This window comes from Ixodes scapularis, unplaced genomic scaffold (assembly GCF_016920785.2).
Source record: "Ixodes scapularis isolate PalLabHiFi unplaced genomic scaffold, ASM1692078v2 PGA_scaffold1__304_contigs__length_218370807, whole genome shotgun sequence".
NCBI classification, from domain to species: domain Eukaryota; kingdom Metazoa; phylum Arthropoda; class Arachnida; order Ixodida; family Ixodidae; genus Ixodes; species Ixodes scapularis.
In genome coordinates, this window is record NW_024609846.1 from 148,182,323 (window position 1) to 148,202,413 (window position 20,091).

Sequence of the window (20,091 nt, forward strand, 5' to 3'; positions counted from 1 at the left end):
CTGTAGTGCTGATAGCATCATGGAAAGCCGAGAAAAATGAAAAATACCTTACTCTTAAGAAAACTGTAAAACGAAAATGCAGAAACACGTGGGTAGAAAAAAATAAGACAAACCCGAAAATGTTGCAATATTTAGGTTCGTCACCGCTGTGTATCGATGCATTTGTTATTTTCACAGCTGGTTCTCGTTTGCTAGCCGCCTCAACAGTGGGTGGTGCTTCTTGTGCTACCTTTTAACGCGTTCACGAGGTGGTAAGTCGCCTAGTGTCGTATTTTTTAATACTTGCGCTCAAAGCATAAGCTTTGACACCTTTTTAACAGGACGTTAGTAACGTCCTGTTAAAACTGGGGTAGTGTGCACGAAGACGTAAAGGACTCCTGGCACGGTGCACCGGAGCCACATTTCTTTAATAAAAGGGGCCGCAGTGCCGGAGTTTCTGCGTCCCCTACTGGAAGTCAGCGCGGGGTACGAATCGGACACGTCTGCTGCGTCAGCCTCGGATTGGAACTCGGGTCCTTCCCTAAATTGGACACGAGTCCCAGCTTAACAATGACGCAGAACTCGTGTACAATTCGTGCTCCGCGCTAACCTCCGGTACGTGACGTAGAATCTCCTCCACAACGATCATGTAATCTACCAGGGGTTCAGCGGAAAGATGGAAAGAAATAAAAGCGGGACGGAAAATGGGCAAAGCGGTGGACAGAAGAATAAATTATTTAAAATAAATTATCGATGGTGGTCGATTAGTTGCACAAGTATTTAGATGTATTAGTTGGTCATTACAGCAGGCATACAGAATATATGTCCCATGACTTACTAAGTGAGATTACTCCGAGCGTCTTACCTTCGCGAGGCTTTCTTCGAAGTGCATGATGCCCGCAGCAATTGTTTCTGCATTAGGACGCTTCGGATGAACTAACAGTATAACATCTTTGATAAACTTTTTGTAGGCCTTTTTTATGTTATCTCGTTTTCTCTGGCTTATCCCGTGTCCTTGCCAATCTGTCCAGGGTAGAACATGTGGCGAAGCAGCAGACACCTGCATAGAATGAAAAATAAAAATTCGATACCAAATAGCACCAATGATCGTCAAACAAACAGATTGAGCCCGATAGCAATACAAAGATAAACCTCGAGGAGGAAAACATTTCTCAAGTCTAATCAAAACGTGTCCACTTTGCGGATGCAACAGTCCTACATTTTTCTTTTGTCATTTTTCTACAAAAACAAGTATGTCTAGGTTAAACAAAAATTATGCGTAATAATTAATAAACTCTTATCTGATTAACGTGGCAAGTTTTAACCGAAAATGGTCTCCCAACCAAAGTGATAATGATTGGCCCAGCGTTTCGAGACCTTCTTGGCCACCTCTTAATGGATGACTACGGCCATGGCCATTGAGAAGCAGTTTCGTCTTTGTCTGCTAAGGTTGGACTGATGATATCTTTAAACATATTGACGTGGTAGTTTGAAAGTGCACCGATTTCAATATGTTTTTGCCGGGCGTTAGTCTGAACCTCACTGATTTTGGTGTTCTCAAAGTTATTGCGGTTGTCCTTGACGTCGCCGTTTTTACGGTTCAGCATTCACAGATATAAAACAAAGCGCAAAATGGATACTCTGATACAGCCTAAATTATACGATCCGTGATCTAGTGACCTTGGTACATCCAACTGTGTAAAACATAGTTTGTAGGCGTGGGTTTTATTCATAGCCCCTGTAAATTTAAGATGGAGTTTATTCACTACCTAGCTGCTGCCGTACATAAAGATAATGGTAAACAAGAGGATAAACAATGCAAACATAAAAAAGTGAGAGGGAAGAGAGAAAGCACGAAGGCATTTTTTTTATTCGTACTTTATTTTCTGTGCGAGGGGAATGTGCCTATAAATTGTTTAGTTATTTCTTTATAAAATGTATTTCTCTCCAAAAAAATTCTGTAGGGGAGCAAGGGAAAATTCTGCATTTCTACTGCCTAATTTCTGTAACCAGTTTTGTCGTTTTTTTGAAAAAAGCTAAGCAAATATTTGTCATAATAAAATATTTCTTGTTAATCTATGATGTGCGGCCTACATTTTTCACAAGAGTGCTTTGACAGAATTTGTCATAAATAAAATAGATGTCAAACATCGCACCTTGTACCTTTTGGCGAGGTATTTTGAGCCTTTTATTTTAGGATTAATTACTAACTTTGCTAACTAGACACTATAGACATACAGCCCTTTACACGTGCCATCGATTGGTACCAATCTTTTTTTATTTATTTTGATTAATCACTTTATATTCATATTTAAATTCCACCAGAAAATCAGTTTTGTTACAATTTAAACATTTGTTATTAAATTATATTTTATTATTATTATTTTCGATTATTCCTAATAATGTCAACTTTCTGTTGGCTTAAAGGGGTTTTTTACACGAAAATTAAACGGATAGATTATTCTTGAAATGAAATGCTCATAGGCTACTTACTACTTAGTATAAACACCAAGTTACTCGATTTTTAGAGCTCAGGTAATTGCAATTATCAATTTACGAATTTTTATCATCTTCATCTGGCGACCAGGCAACACTGCCCAAGTTAGTCACACCATGGTGTCCATAAACCACGTGACCATGAACGCTCTCCCATTCTAGGCGCCCCCATGATCGCCCCACCTCTCCTCGCCGCGGTACGATCAAAACCGCTCACGCAACTCGATTACTCGAACGCTATTCTCGTTCTCGCCCCGGCACGTTGACCTTCCACCCTGCATGCGCCTGCGAGGTATTCCCGGACGACGGTGACCACGGCGAGTTCGTCCGTAACTCGCCGTCGCTGGAGCTGTTCGCCAGCGCGTCACAGTCAAAATTAACAGCTTCCAACATCTCTGTGTACCAATCACTGTCACCGCTGCTGCGATCAATGCCGTAGAAATAATCGTCATGGACCGCATGCTCGAAACGCGGAAGGTAAACGAGGAAGCTCAAGCTCGAGATGCCAGGAGAGCGAAGTCTGAGTGCGTGCAAGGGACGCCGCGCGGGAGGCAGGCTACGTCACCAGCCTCCCGCTCCGCCCGGATTCGCCCTTCCGAGGGACCCGCATATAAATCGATTCATCCACGAATCTAACGCGCCATTTTCAAAACAAATTTTGCAAGATTATTGGAATATACAACGGGTCCTATACTCTCTTTCACTTTAGATCCCAGGGCAGCGGACGCTACGAGACGATAGGGCCAACCAAGCAGCGACAAAAGCGCACTTTTTGCACTTGATTGGGACCCCCGCTGATGCACTCTGTGACGTTGCACTTTTGCTGCTATTTGATTGGCGCTGTCGTTTCTCAGCGTACGCCGCGCTCGGACTTAAAGGGAAACGGAGTATAGCAGCATTCCCATCTCATCTTTTATTTTTGGCGTGTCATAACCCCTTTAATGGGACTTCCCTTTTCTGCTGAATGTTTGTAACAGATCAAATACGCTCTCACACCAGAATCGTCAAAATGCTAGTTTCGCAGTTGGCTTTGCTATGTAGCAAACAAGTGAACGACCCCATCTACACGTTAGAGCAACGTGCACCAACGCACGCACCACACACGAGGCAGGAGCCACGCACAACGAGCGGCGGACACGCGACACAAGCTCCGAAGGAATACGCGTAGCTGCAAAATAGGCTCGTCTCATCTAACTACGACATTATCTCGTACTGGACCGTTTCTAAATATCTCTCTGTAGAATATGTCAAAAACAAGACTGTCTGCAAAAAGAACGCCTCTTGGCATGTTGACTACAACTACAAGCTGGTTTAGCCTTAAAGTGCTAAGGGCAGTGGTGTCCCAGTTGTTTTGGATGTGAAGGGGCGACGATCGCAGGTGGTGGAGGCGAAATATATGGGTGCAAGTTATGAGAACGTGCCGCCCTTGCGAAGCAGTGTCTGCACCTACCCACTCGCTGTTCTGACGGCATTGGCTCTCCGTGTGTTTTGTCAGAATCTTTGGGTCGGGATGCATATTGGTTTTCCCAGTTTCGTATATGGATATATACTATTTATTTATCTTCCATCTTGTCTATGTTTCCGCGCTTTCTGTATTATTTCCCCACCCAAAGAGTGTTCCGACTTGAACCTAACAGCTCTTGATGCCCATAAGACAACATATACAACATGTAGACCTCGTGTTCCGGCTACACTTCTCCAGCATATGTATAGGACTGCAGGGGTGTTCTCTTTTGTAAGCAATTTTTGTGATGAACTCTAGCATGAAAGGCTCAAAATATGTGACGAAAGCGTCAAAGGAACAATATATTTTTAATATGTTTTTTGTATAAAATCTGCCAATGGAACTGGATATAAACAAGAGAATAGGCCGTACGTTATACATTTATAAAAGGGTGACTTCACCTCTACTCAGGCAAAAATGTTGGGTACATTTTTTAAGTTTTTGTAAAAAAAAGCGTGTTCTCAGGAAATTCCTGTAATAAAAGTAGACGCAAACGGCGAGTACGTCCGATTTTTCGTTCTCAAGTTATGGAAAATTGAAGCTGCAAAGGTGGAAACTGACGTTTTTCCAGCTTATCGGGGGTGCCATATTTCACTTCATTCCGTTTCCCTACTTTTTACGCTACACCAATATAACCTTTTCGGAACACTCTCGATTTATGCTTTTTTTATGCTAATTAGGCGTCTAAGTTCTAAAGTCCTTGATAGGTTTCTTCTTTTTTTTTATTTTTTCAAGCAGCCTTTCTGCGACGATCTTTGACGAAGTTCAGCGAGCTGTGCTGGGTGACCTAATCAAAATATTTTTGTTTTCTTTACATCACCGTAAAGCTCCAATTAATCGCTTTCTTTTGAATATAATTTGAATATTTTTCGTTAAATATATAATGCGCAACATGTGCCTAAATGCGTGCCGGCGCATGACAAACGGTCACGTTTTGAAGTGTGTGCGCTTGTTTATGTTTTGGTTTGCGCTCTCCACGCTTCGGTACTCTTCGCCTGCGGCGCTCTTTCCACGCAAACACCTCGCGACGCAACGTGCCCATTGTCAAGCGAATTTCGATCGTCTGGAGCGGAGCACAGTGGCGGCATTCACTCGCGGATAAGCTAAGCCTACCCGCTTCAGCCCCAATCCGTCACCGGTGAAGAACCGGACGCGTATCACCAAGACGTACTGCCGCCCGACCTCCGTCCTTCAACCTCAGGTATACCTGATTCTGCTCTATGCTGGTGATTTACCGCTCAACCCGGGACCGTGTCCTACTTGTCCTCGCTGCTGCAGGCCGCTCTACGACAGCGTGGCTGCGTTACAATGCGATGGGTGCAACATCTGGGTCCACAAAAAATTTGAGCAGCTCTCACTGCCTACCTATCGGCGTCTGTAGAACTGCACGGAACCATGGTACTGCGGCATGTGCCAGCTGCCATCGTTCGACGACAGCCTGTTCGAAGCGCCGAAGCAGCCTGCACTAACGACGATCGCATCACCAACCACAGCCGGGGACAGACCCAACCCGACCATCCCCACTACGTTAACGAGAAGGAATGCAGAGCAATTGAAAATTTGGTACTCCAACGTTAGATCAGTGAAAAACAACATAAGAGTTAAACACTTTACTTGAATCAACAGACTACACTGTGTTCACCCTCGCCGAAACATGGCTGGACTCGGCGACATGCGACGGCCAGATCGTCGACACCACCCGGTACCAGGTGTTGCGGAAAGATCGCTCGACGTCCCGTGCGGGATGGTGCTCGCCCCATCTACCTTGCTTGCCGCCGCCGATATGACCTCGAATAGGACGCATTGGAGGCCATCTTCGTAGAATTTTGGAACTCCCGGAGCAAATTTCTCATAGCCTGTATTTACATTCCCCCTCACTCACAAACACTGGTATTCGAAACCCTCCAAATTTTCATCGACAAACTTGTGTAACAGCGCTCATCATACACAACATCTACCTGCTTGGAGACTTTAATGTGCACATCGATTGGACTGATTTCTCGTCCCCCATCCCGTCTACCTCAGCGTCCCAGCAGCTCCTCGAGATGATGGAACCTGCTGGTTTTGTCCAGCTGCGCAACGACCCCACATACCGGTCGCCAGCAGGAAAGGAGTCCCAACTTGTCCTGTGTTTCACCGCAAAACCCACTTTCGTATCGGGCAGCTACGCCCAGGACAGTTTACTTGGATGTGATCACAAGGCCATACATATACATAGTTATACACCGTTTCCCCGCCAGGGTCGCTTTGCTCGTATGGTACACCGCCACGCAAAGACAGACTTTACCCACCTCTGCATGCTCCTCCACCTTGCCGCATGGTCAATGGTGCTGACTGAATCCTCTCCAAACGACATGTACGAGCTCTGGCTCGACTTTATGGCCGCTATTCAGACCAAAACTTTCCCTCATTTTTCTGCCCCCAAGAAGAGAAGGCCGCCATGGATAACCAACGACATCGTAAAGATCGCACGAAGAAAGCGCCAACTATTCAACAGAGCACGGGAACGACACTGCCAGTCCAGCTACACTGAAGCCAAGAAATTGCAGAGGAAAGTGAAGAGGCTCGCGCACATAGCGCATCAGGATTATGTCACGAGTATCGCAGCCCGAGCAGCCAAAGAGCCCAAGTTATTCTGGGCCTATGTACACTCCCGACGGAAATCCTCCTCTCCCAGTCACCCATCCTTCAAGCACAACCATAGATTGGTATCCGACCCCTCCACAAGAGCTACCCTATTTAGCGAACGCTTCTCATCAATTTGGTCACCCCCTGAAACACCTACCCCATCTTTATCCCCGGTCCCCTCGACACCACCACTAGTACCAGCCTCAATCATCGACAGCCCTGCATCATCCCCTCAGCCCGTTCTCTCGTCACTATCAATCACAGAACAGGATGTACAAGACTCAGTGTCCTCCATCTGCACAGCCCAGAACCCTGGGCCAGACCAAGTGCATCCTGCATTTTTCAAGCTCTCTGTCCCTGTAATCAAGGCTATCCTGACCATAATGTTCCAGCGCCTCTTGGATTCCGGCACTATTTCCTCGGCCTGGAAGAGGTTCATTATAACACCTGTTCACAAAGGAGGTGGACGTGGCACGGACACCACGGACTCCAATCGCTCCATCGCATCAACCTCAATAGTGTGCCGCACGCTCGAAAGAATAATCAATAAGAAATCTTGGGCCACATGGAGGACTATGGACTGTTCAGCCGGGCACAGCATGGCTTCCGATGAAGGCACAGCTGCGAGGCCGCCCTGGCCGTGGCTGTCCACACACTCAGAACGTATCTTGATCAGCGAACTCCATGCGAGTTAGTCCAGTTGAACTTCTGCAAAGCATTCGACCGGATTGACCATGCGCTTCCTCCCCAAAAGATGGAGAGGGTTGGCATTGAGGGCGCCTTGGCCAACTGGCTGATGAACTTTGTCAGTGACCGGACCCGAGTGGCGTTCCATGCCCACCTCTCGGCGCCCTGCACTGTGCTTGCCGGCGTCCCACAGGGCAGCGTACTGGGGCCAACGCTGTTCTCCATGAATGTGAATGACATCACTGATGGGATGCAATTCAAAGCCATATTATATGCCGATGACCTCACGCTCATACAGCCCCGGAACTCACCTGACGCATTTACCTCCCTATAAAGTGACCTCGACGCCAGTCTCCACTGGTCTACGGTCCACAAGCTGCCGATAAACACCAAAAAAGCTAAAGCATGACCCTCAGCATGTCCTCATAGAACAGATCACTTACTTGCAGCCTTACGCTTGGTGACATCCCCCTACCTAATGTCAGCAACAGCAAAATTCTTGGAGTTACATTCGATCAGCGCCTAAATTTAAGTAGACACGTGCACGAGACCACCTCCCGTGCGAGGCGCACATTGGGATTCATTACTCACATCACCCACGGCATGCCGGCGGCATCACTTAGAGATCTATACACGCTCTGGTGCTCCCTCAACTCGAGATTTTGTTCAGCTATATGGGATCCCCCCTCGACTGCCCTGAATGGCTCCCTTGAAAGTATCCAGCGGAGAGCAGCCCTCACGCTCTACAGACGTGTGTTGCCATCGTCGTGCCACACGGCCTCAAGGGAACTCCCTACCACAAGACTCCTACAGCACGCCAAGTGGCAGAGCCTACAACACCGTAGGGATATGGCAGCAATCAGGTTGCTCTGCCTCTTTATCGGCACCGGTCCGCCTAAAGTCCCCTTTCCACTGAGCCTCAACAAACGCACTGCAGGCTGCAGCCCCCTCTATCGCGGACCCTGCGCCACAGCAACTCGTGGCTCCTACATGATGCAACTCTCTGTAGGTCCCTTCCCAAAAGATGATAGAAACTTTCCCTGACCACCATGATGACATTCGGGAGCTGTGCAGAGCAATCGCGTCCCCCGTATAGTGCGTGTGTGTGCATGTATGTGTTGCTTAAATACTGTTCATTATGTGTGCCTCGACTTGTTTGTCTGTTCCTGACCTATACTTACCTTCGTTGCCCTTTTTTATATTTTTTTCTTTCTATTTTTCCTGGTCTTAATTTATAGCGCCGCCCGGTCGGTGTCAGGGGCACGAAACGTGTATGGGCGCATGCCTTTTCCTGAATTCCTGCACACCGGGCGGCGCTGTGCAGTAGAAGTGCAATACAATACAATACAATATTTCGAAAAACTAGAAAGTTTAGAGTCAATTTTCTAAAACAATCTACTTGTTATCACTTTTATTTTTTATTCACAGTTAGGTAATATAGTAGTCTATTAGGAACTACCAACGGAAATTGTAACATCATGTTTGTACGGCCACTATCAAGATTCGAATCTCGTGCTATGAGCGTTTTGGACGGGACTTCGCACAGGCGCTCTGCTGAGCAGACGTTTTGCCTATGTCAGGTTTTCTATTTATCGTTAGCAGTTACCTCAATATGCAACCATAAACATTAATAAAATTTAAAGTAGTGCACTTTAAAACAAAAGTTACCTAAAGCCCGCATCCACAAATGCGGGCACCAGCGCTTACTTCCTCCCAATTGGGGGGAATGCAGATCGTTAGAGAATTCCTCTGGGGCTTTTTAATTTCGTCTTTGAGTTTGAAATACCGAACTTGATATGTAATTGTCATATTTTCTTATGTCAAACAGATATGCAGTGCATATACATATGTACGATTTATTATCTTATGCTTAGGAAGTACGCTTTATTTTGTGCCCATATGGACTCTTTCGTAAAAGAACGAGAATTTCGTAGCGTTTAAGGCTTCAAATGTGTTATTCATTTGTTTAGGTTTCATTTCTATTTTCAGTGATTCATGCCGGGTTACTAAGACTTTTTCCTCTTGACCGGGAGTCTAGATGTTACGTATCTTTCCGTCAATACATAGGGCAAAGCTCACACACCTTGCCAATCACCCCAGTGCCAAGTAAATAAATATTGTTAGGATAAATATTGTTGCTTCACTGGCTTTTACACTCATATGTTTAGGTAATTATTAACATTAAGTAGAAAACCTTACATGGGTCAAACTTCTGCTCAGCTGAGCATCTATGCGAAGTCCCGCTCAAAACTCTCATAGCACGAGATTCGAGTCCTAATAGCGGCCATACAAACAATATATTACAATTTTTGTTGGTAGTTCCTGACAGACTACTTTATTACCTAACTGTGAATAAAAAAGGAAAGAAATGAAAGGTGGTTTTTTTTAAGAAAGTCGACTCCAAACGTGCAAATTTTTCTAAATATTCGTTTTTCAGGTAAATGTTCCGCGTCATCTATTTTGAGCAAAATATTCAAATTATATTCAGAAGAAATAGCTTAATTGGAGCTTTACGGTGATGTAAAGATCATAAAAATATATCGATTAGGTCACACAGCCAGCTTGCTATACTTCGTCAAATATTGCTGTAAAGAAGCGGTTTGGCAATTAAAAAAAAGACACACAAAAAAAACATTGAAGATGTTATGAATCAGACGCTTTATTATCATAACTGGCCGTTTGCATCTTCTTTTATTAAAGGAATTTAAGGTAGCTACTAAACATTTTAGAGGCGTTAAATATTAGTTAGCGTATTTTTGTGAGTGACTTGTATTACTGGGCGACAAGTGAACGAAAACCAAAATGTACGCTTTTATAGATGGCATACAAACGAAAACTACATTTAATAATTATATTACCTTATAAATCACTGCAATAGCTAGCTAGAAAAAAAGAAATCAACCACATAAAAGGTGGGCTTTTTAGAAAATCGACCTCCAATTTGCAAAGTTTTCAAATAGTCCTTGTTGTATGAAATTACACTTTCTTTTCTCTTTTACATACATTATTAAATTTGTTATCAATAAAAAGAGTATAGTCTTAGCTTTCCGAAAATATTAAATATGTTACGATATCTCAAATGGGTCACCCGGAAGGGCTGTTCAAGCTTTGACAATTATTGTCAAAGGGACACATTCTGACAATCTTTAAAACGAAAGTGAAGATAAATAGCAATACAATTATTGATTATAAATAATTTATGCTCTGTGAGTGGGCGAAAAAAGTTACATTGCACTACCAAAAAAAGTCAAAAAGCAGAAACGAGGGAAACATGGCACCTCCGACAGGTGAGAGAAAGGTCAGTTCGCATCGGCTGCTTACAATGTCCATATCTCGAGAACAAAACATCGCCCGAACTTGCGGTTTGCACTCCCCTTTACAGAAGGGTTTTCTAGAAAACATACACTTTTTCGTCAAAATGAAAAATTTTACCCCAATTCCGTGCTTGAGTTAAGATGAAACCATCCAAAAGAATACTGTGAATGCTTAGTGAAGAAAGGTAAAAAACACAGGCGAGCTGGTGAATGGTATCCATAATAAACCTGAGACGAAGGAAAAATAAAAAAAACGGACAGTACAACGAAGTCTCTATTATAGTAATAGGGACTTCGTTGTACTGTCCGTTTTTTTATTTTTCCTTCGTCTCAGGTTTATTATGGAGACTGTGAATGCTTTCGTTTTGACGTATTTATAACAACCAACGAAAATCGATAAAAAAATCAAGCATTAGAAATGCGTGGTTTCACTCTGCTCCCCTTAAAGATTTCGTATGAAACAATTTTCTAAGAAATAAAGAGCGACTTTTTAATTACTTAAACGGGGCTGTTACATGTATATTTTTGTGGCATATAAAAACAAACTCCTTGACACGCGTGTTGTAAAACCACCCCTAGAAATCTAATGTAAGTATCCAATCATTAAAATTGTTTTTCGAAACCAGGTCATTTATCTGTGAGAAATGGGAAACCGTTTCATTTTTTTTTTACGTTTTCATGTAGTCACGCTTTTAACTTAAGAGTACGTACCACCAGAGCATTTCGGGACGGACTCGATTTGGTTCGTTTCACCTCCACGTTCAGGAATGGGTACAGACCAGTAGAATTTAGCACGCTGAGGTAGTTCGTGCGGGACACTCCGGGTTGCAAAGCCCATGACTTAATACCGTATCTCTTGAGTAGACTTTTAATTACTTCGGCCTCTTTTCTGTAATCACCTGTTTGTAGCATAAAAATCAAGGCTCTCTTTTATATTGGAGTAATTTTATCCTAAGGAGATAAGTAGTGCTTTATCAAAATATGCATGGATAATTCACGTCCAGGTACATCCAATGCCCGAAACGCGTACAGGGTTAGTGTGAAGCATACCCATATCTTGACTACTAGGTGTGGGCAATTCATAATTATTAGCTTAGATCGAATTCGAATCAAAGGGTTGCAAAATGGTTGCCACAATGTAGAATATCGAATCAAATATCGAAAAACAAATGCTGCATTTCTAATGCAAAGAAACTATAAAAAACTGCCTCAACCAAGAAAGGCATATACGCTAACTCTAACACAAGCACGCTGAACAAAATCCGCTAGCACAAATAAAACGGCGTTAATTATTACTCGCCAGCGCGACATTTCAGGCGGAGTTGATGAATGTGTTCACCCATTCTCGCGTGGACACACAGCGTCGGCAGCGTGCTAGGAGTATAGAAAGGTGCTGCCGAACAGTTTGAATCCGAGCTTTGAATCCGAGAGGCACCTTACGCCACCTAGCCGTGGCACCTCACTTAAAACCGCGGAAGGCGTCGGGTTATAAGAAGAACCAAGGAGGAGGGTTCTATTTTTGTTGCTATTCGTGTTGTGGTAATTAATTGACTTATTATGGGCGCAACAATAGGTTTGTAGTGCAATGAGCTTGCGGTCGTTGGCGGAAGGGACTTGAACTCAATAGGGCGACATGCGTGGTCCACGGGTTTTCGTCGAGCGCGTCGAAGAGGGTAGAGCTCAACCACTTCGTTCGAAGAATACGGCTACTTTTCATCGCGATAGTTAGTGGAGACGTGTTAGAGAAGGCTTGACTTAAATTATACCCGTGCCACACGGGCAACTCGAATGCCATTTACAACGAATGGTAATTGAGCGGACGGCCAATCAGCGCGCGATACTCTGGGCGTAGCGCATTCCACGCACGACAGATTGCGAGCTGATTCGTCGATCACACAAATTACATTCGTTGTAAATGGCATTCGAGTTGCCCGTGTGGCACGGGTATCATTCCGAGACCCGGGAGGGCTTGACAACCATACGGGTGGCGTTCTTGAATAAACGAAGAGTTTTACCAGCAGCATTCGATGCGTAAATTTATACGATAACTTGAGTACTATGTATTCGAAAGTGGAATGAAGCTTTTCGGTCAGTCGCTATTTGATTAGAATTCGAAACTAGAATATTCGCGCATCTCAAATTGTTATATGAAAGCTTTAAAAAAATGTGTTTTTTTCTTTCTGCGCATTTTTAATACTGTAGTCTTGTAAGGATACTGTTCTTCCATTTTTTGTGTGTACCGGGGGGTCCACCCATGTAAAATTGCCCTCCGAGTAGAGGGGAGGAGAGGGGTCGACCCCGTATTTGGGGCACGCCGACGTTCGATGCGCCAGCTTTACCGCAATGTTTCTCGTCCTGTCACGTGATTTCCTGCCTCGATGTGGCTGGCCACCACGGAAGCCGCCATTTTGCCGTGGCGAGAAATTTCCAGACTTGTGCCTATCTCAAATACTCTACTAAAGATACTGTATTTCAAATACTTTTTGAAGTATCTTGGTATCTTGCAGATACTTTTGATCGAGAGTATTTGATACTCTATATTAATTATGATTCCGAGTATCTTGTACTCATTATCACAAATACATTTTTGAAATTTAGCCATTTTCTGAGTTTTCGGTAGGAAGTGGCCTGGGCGTGGCACGAGCAAACGTGTCCGAGTTTTTCGGTATGAAGTGGCGTGGGCGTGGTATGAGCAAACGTGAACATTCTTTCCAGGAACCAAATCCTGTTGCTGGCTCCCATAAGCTACGGTGACTTTGGTAGAGCTCGTGGAAAAACATCGCTTTTTTTGCTGATTGTGACTTATAAATCAGCCAAAAGTTCGTAAATGAAGGTTTTCCCCTCGCCTTCCCAAATGCGGCTTTTGTTTCCTAGAGTTTCCGCCGAAAAATCCTCAAACAAAAGGGGCGGTTTTATGGAAGTTAGGATTGCCACACTGGGGCGCAGCGCAGACCGGGAAGCGACCTACGAAAACAATGCAGACCTGAGTGTCAAGAAAATAACAGATGAAAAAAAAAACAGGAGCAGTAGACAAAAAAAAAAACATTTTTGTTTTTCTTGTTGTCTATTTGACCCCCTACAGCAAAACGTCTAGGCTTTCTTTTGTTTATTTTCTTTTTGTTGTCAGTCCGTCACTTATTACTCTCGCGAACACGGTTTGTAAGCGAACATTGATAAACAGATAACAGGACAAGAAACGAACTAAAAGCAGGATGACCTCTCAAAATCCCAACAAAGCGCCCCCCAACGCTGAGTGCTTTTCTGAACGCAACCTACTTGAAGAAGGTGCGACCACTGCCCTGGCTACTATGTGGGTTCTCTTTGTTATCAATTCACTGATATCTGTATCCCAAGTTCGTTTATAGTGAACTCCCCATATAGAGAATCCGTATTCCAAGTTCGTTTATAGTGAACTCCCCATATAGGAAATATGGATTGTAGATAAACGATGTTTCTAAGATGCTCCACAGGACGTGATATTCAGCGTTGTCACTTTAGCTAAAGCGACCTCTTTATTTCTGTCCCAGAAATGTTTTGTAACATGTATCAGTGATATTGCCACGCGCGTCGCCGAGTGAGCGCGAGGCCGAGTGGTTACCGCGCTTGGCTCTCGCGCGGAGCCTCCGGGTTCGATTTCAGGAAGCGGACTCCTCTTTTATTTATACTTCCAACTTGACATTCCCGTAGGTTCGAGAACCTTGTCGTGTGATCAAGTTACGAATGTTCTACGCGCAGAACATTCTATACGCCGAAAGTTTCAGAAACCCACGCCGGCACAGAAGGTGCTCCGCGTGGCGGTAACGAAAGCTTGCGCTGGGAACCTCCTTGGTTCGATCCCCACCGCCCCCGCCCGTTTCGATCTGGATGAGTTTCGTACAGGCACGCGTTCGTGTAATCACTACTGCGTAATGCACGTTAAAACCCCCAGGGCCCGTTTGCTCGAAGCACTGACCGCGGCTAAAGTTAGCCGCAGTACCTAAGAGAGGGATTTTGAAATCAGGTGACTGGGGCTCGGTAGGGACGTGGGGAAACATGGCGGTGCCCCAGTGAGTGAGCGCCGCTCGCTTTGGAACTTGTATGTCGTTGTAGCTGCAATATTGGGCGTGTTAATCAGCAACAAATGGTGTAGGAGGCTTTCGCTTTGCCTTACCTCGCTTAAATCGCAAAGCATGAGCAATGACCTTGCCCCATTTTTATGTAGTCTTTCGATTCTGGCCATTCCTAAGCCTAAATGGACGCTATAACTGTCGGCATGGCAACGTCTTTGGAAAGTGGATTGAATTGACTCAATCGGCCGAATATTGATAGCACACAAAACGTAATAGAGGTGCGGTACCTAGGTACTGCGGCTCCTAGGTACCGCGGTTAGCGCTTCGAGCAGACGGGCCCAGGTTAGCGGTTGTACTGCACTGGCTCAATTTCTCATTTACAGCTAAGCGACCGGTCACCCGTTGAGACGTACCAACATCAAGGCTGAACAAACATACAGAAGCAAGCCAATTTTTTTTTCTTTTTGGGCCGGAGTCAATTTTGTCTTAGCGCTCGATCCTGCTGTTTTGCCGACATCGACGCCTACGACGCTAGCCATTCTCGCTTTTGTTTTTGGCACAAGTTAGCCCCCATTAGACGTTTACTTTCTTCAGTTATTCACCGCCTCATCATTTGTCATTCGTGACAATAATTTTCTCCTTATAGTCGGACTGCATAAAAAAACCTACGACGTTTTTTTTTAGTTTTTTTTTTTTGCGTGCTAATGAGCCATTCTGGTAACCCAGATTTGCGCGGCTGTATAATTGTCGTGGCCACTGACGTCGATACAAATTAGGCAATGCGGAAGTATCTTCAAAAGGAATTGAGTTACATTTCTAAGTATTTGTACTCTACTCAAGATACTTGAGTAGTATTTTAAATACTTTATGAGGCAAGTATTTAGAAACTTAACTTAAACACTTTTATCGAGTATTTTGTCCGACACTGGAAATTTCTAACCTGGTGAAACCGTCCCGCTCAGCCGCTGCGGCTGGCCAGAGCGCCGTGACGGCAGAAATCGCGCCGCTCTAGGGCCGAAATCCCAGCATGTGAAACCCGCTTTAAGCGGGTTTCACATGCAGCGATTTTGGCCTTAATGTGGCGCGATTTTTCCCAGTCGCGGCGCTCTGGCCAGCCGCAGCGGCTGACCGGCACAATTCCACCAGGTTGGAAATTTTTCGTCGCGGCAGAGCGGCAGCTTCCGTGCTGGCCACTCACAGCACGGCGGGAAATCACGTGACAGGAGGAGAAACACTGCGGGAAAGCCGGCGCATAGGGCGGTGGTCTTTACACGTTCGGGAAGCAGACGACAAGCATAGAAAGTACGCAAGCAACTGGTTTGCGGTTTCTTTTTTCCGGCGGGTCTAGCTTCTTTGCTTCAGAATTCGCGTCGGACCTGTTCAGGAGATTATGGAGGAGGCGAATTGCTGTCCCCTTGCTCAGAATTCGTTTTCTCAATTAATAACGCGGCTGTTTTTTACTTTCCTCGCCTGAGTAGCAACTGTAGCGAGCGCAAGAGACGCTAAACGGAAGGGGCTTGTACGAGATCTCGCGAGAAAAACAAAAGAAGAAAAACTGAGCGACATCGACGTGTCGTTTCCAACACAGATCGTCACATTAAGTAGGAGAAATGTATCGCGCACATTTCAATGAACTGCTTATCAGTGAAGTGTCGAAGCGTCGGGTTCTTTGGGTCTCGCAGCTCAAAGAATTTAGGAACATCTGCTTACTGCAACGGCGCATCTGCTTGCTGCAAGCAACATTGGCCATCGCAACGGCAGAAAACACTCATGTGAAGTGAAACCTCGCGGTCTGTGCCGCCGCGGCGCTAGCGGCAACGATTTCGGCCGCAGAATCACTGCATGTGATACCCGCTTTACAGCTCCTTGCTGTTACCGCGCCTTTGTTTGGTTCTGCGACAGTCGCTGCCTGCGGAACGTGCGCTGCGTTTGAGTCGAAACCATCGTCTGCTAATGACGCCGGCTCTCTGCACCGTATGCTGTTGGCGTCGAGCATCCTCTGTGGTGACTGCGCCGCCTCCTACGTTGCGGAAACTAAAAACTTCCCGGAACATCTACGCCAGCATCAGTATGACATCAAAGAGAATAGCATGCAGTGTAGCGCGCAGGCAGAACAGGTCCCGAAAGAGGGCCACACGATTGGATTCAACAACTGCGCTGTTCTTGGCACGGAAAGAAACTGGCGAAGACGCCTTTTTTTAGAGTCCTGGTGCATTCAGAACACCGAAAATAACGTCAACCGGTCAGCTGGGATACTTCCAAGCGCCTACGCGTCCGGTTTGCGGTGTCTCACGGGAGGCGCTACGGACCATAAAACACGTGCAGAAACAACGGCCGCTTTAAAGAAGCCAACAACACCGGGCAATTCGGAGGACGACAACAAGAACAAAAACAGTCACCCGTGATCAAGGGGCCGAACTGGCCTTGAAACGTCGAGCTCTCTATCGATTTTTGATAGAATTTTCCTTTCATTCATCGCACAAATTTGGCATGACTACCGCTTTCCAGAATCCTTCGAGTGCCGTGTTCCCAAAATAAACGCGACACCGACATCTGAAACCAAAACCAAACGTCTCCCGCGTGTCCTGCGCTGTGTTATTTTTTTTATGTATCTTGCTTGCCCATAGTTGCTCGTTGCCCGTCTAGCGTACAGCATAGTAAGAGAAAAATAAGTATGCTGTTTTATTTACAGTTTAGTAATCATTTCCGCTCTGATTATATGCTTTTCACTGTTATTCAAGCGTAAATTTGAAGTGTTCATAAAAATCCCGACCTAAAACGTGGCCGAGGGCGCGTCTCCCGTTTCGACCAATCACTGACGTGTCTCTTGTGACGTCGCGGTTTTTGGCCCGTAACGTCATGCGAGCTCCACTCCTGACTTCTCCCGCATCTCTCGGAGCGTCGCCGCAATCGATCCTCGTACGATTATTACCGCGACTGTTTAATTGGTTTGAGCGGAACACAAGCGCCGGGTTCGGCTGAAATTTGGGCAACGTGGCCTGGGACGTGCCTGGAACCCAATTCAGTCGCCAAAAAAAATCCAAAAATTGCCTTCATGGCCCCTTTAAGTAACAAGGTAATGTATACAATATGATTCAAAGCTTAATTTCCTCGTATACTTTAACAAATTAAAGTTCCGTTCCTTGTATATATTTCAAAAAAAAATCTAGGCGCCGAGTTAGGTAGTTTATCACCCTAGGAACCACCTCTTTGCAAGACTATTAAGCTGTCAGGAATGGCGAAGTTGAAGGGGGCGGGGGTAAAAGGGGGGCGGGAGGGGTTAAGACGGGGGGGGGGGGGGGGGCCGAATGCACTTTATTCATTTATTGAGACTTATGTAGTGTATAACATGTTTTAGATCATCATCCCAAGTATCAGACGCCTTTCAGCCGAAATTTGAGGTTGATCTGAAAATTTAGAACCTCAAACTGGCCGAGGATAAAAGGGGGAGCCCAGTTTTACCTTCGTTCGATAGAGTCTGGGTATTTTAGCCCTAATTTGTCAAACAAGTGCCAGAGTTAAGCTCCACTGCTGGCAGTTTAGATTTGATTTAGCATATTCGGGTTTAAATCACCAAAAAGTGCCAGAGTTAGTCTTCACTTCTGGGTTTTTTCGTTTTTCTTTTTTCTTTTTTTGTAGCATTGTTTGGTCTAAATTGTAAAGCAAGTGTCAGACACAAACTTGACTGCTAGTTCTTCGGTTCATAGGTGATAGTTTTTGCTCAGGTATTGCACTTTTCCAATATTTGGCGAGCCATAAAAAAGGTCATAAAAACGCCCCAAAGAAGTATTGTGGCATTCACTAAAGCCTTGGAGCAAATCCGTCTTAGGCCTAAGTTAGGCCCCTCGAATTTTCAAGCTTGTGCCATGCTAGGCGTTTCTTTAGCTTGCCACTTGGGATTACTAAAAGCATATAGGTGGGAAGCCTTTGGAGGCAAAATGACGCCACGAGAGTTGAAGTCAGATGTGTGGAGGGAGACGCTTCCAACGATGACGAAAACCACAGCGGTTTTAGTCATCCTTGGGGGAGCGTCCCTCCACACATCTGGCTTAAACTCTTGTGGCGTCATTTCGCCTCCAGAAACTGTCTGCCTCCATGACAGAAAGCTACATCTTGTCTTTCAGAGTTTGCGCCTTGAAATGCTTGATAAAAAAATGTGTTTATTGTAACAGGACAGCAAGGAAAGATTTAAAAGGCGAGGATATGGGACGCAACAATTGCATAGTCTAAAGCGTCGTTATTAGCGCCAATATTCAGTTGGCGCACGACGCAGAGCTGAAATAGGCGTGTGTTTTGACCTACACTGCTCATATTTAATGCTCCTATCAAGAAAAAGGGCAATCCTGTGCTTATGTACTATCGGGGAAAAATGAAATGCGAACAGAGGAGCGCGTGGCTCGCGGTACAGGCTGCGCCGCCTGGAAGTGAGCCTAGGAGCGAGGGTGCGTGGCCTACTCCGAAGTGTTCACGCCCCTCCCTCTGCGCTCCCTAAGCTTCAGCAGTGCGCCTCTTAGTGCGCTGAAAACTGTCACCGCTATCTTTGCTGGCTCAGCGCGTGCAGTGCAAAGAAGCTCGCCGCACTCGCCGAGCAGGCAAAGATAGCGGTGACAGCTTTCAGCGCACTGAGAGGCGCACTGCCGAAGCTGGGGGAGCGCCAATCGAGAGTCGTGAACACATCGAAGTAGGCCACGCACCCTCGCTCCTAGGCTCACTTCCAGGCGGCGCAGCCTGTACCGCGAGCCACGCGCTCCTCTGTTCGCATTTCATTTTTCCCCAATAGTACAGTACAGTCTGAGCGATAGCTGCGACATGTCACGGTGAGGGAGTTGCGCATCGTGTGTCGTGTTCACGAACCGTCGGGTGTTGTCGGCAAAGCCTCATTCGGCTTCGTTCTCACGAGCACGCACCTCACAGTCCTCCCTGCCAGGAAACGGCAGACGCATCGGCGTTGCCATGTGTGCTTCTCTCTGCCTCTCACGACAAGCGCGACGCTATCACACACGGTGACGCCAAGTCACCCGCGCCTGCCGCTTTGGGCCTTACCCTCGTCAAGCTTGAGCATGTTTTTTTGTTTAGGACGCCTCAGGGATCTACCAATGATCACGTAATGTGCAGGCCCGTCTTTTGTAGTCGTTGACAGACTATGGGTTCAGGGGAAGCTCCTCCACTCACTCTGCACTTTAGCAGAGCGAGCGCTGAAGAGGAAGTCGCCTTCTTTCTACCGTTCTCTCATTAAAACTGAAGAGAAGTGGGAGGCGCTTCCCCTGAATACTTAACCTGTCACTGACTATAGCCATCTAGACATTAGTGGATAGATGCTGGAATGGGCAAAATGTTTAAAAACGTATCAAAATACAAATACAAGATATATCGACAAAATGTATTTAATTACTAATCCGATTGCATCATCTAGAAAAGTATTTGAACACAATGT

At 45.6% G+C, this 20,091-nt stretch overlaps 1 protein-coding gene across 1 annotated transcript in view; it reads right to left on the minus strand.

Moving 5' to 3' along the window:
• The window catches only part of LOC115323868 (neprilysin-11-like), a 138,773-nt gene that overhangs the window by 108,472 nt on the left and 10,210 nt on the right, over positions 1 to 20,091 (minus strand). The window contains exons 5-6 of the mRNA XM_029984376.2: positions 11,320 to 11,507; positions 845 to 1,039 (exon numbers count right to left, since the gene is read on the minus strand). Of these exons, the coding sequence (XP_029840236.2) occupies positions 845 to 1,039; positions 11,320 to 11,507 (383 nt within the window). The remainder of the gene's footprint in view (positions 1 to 844; positions 1,040 to 11,319; positions 11,508 to 20,091) is intronic.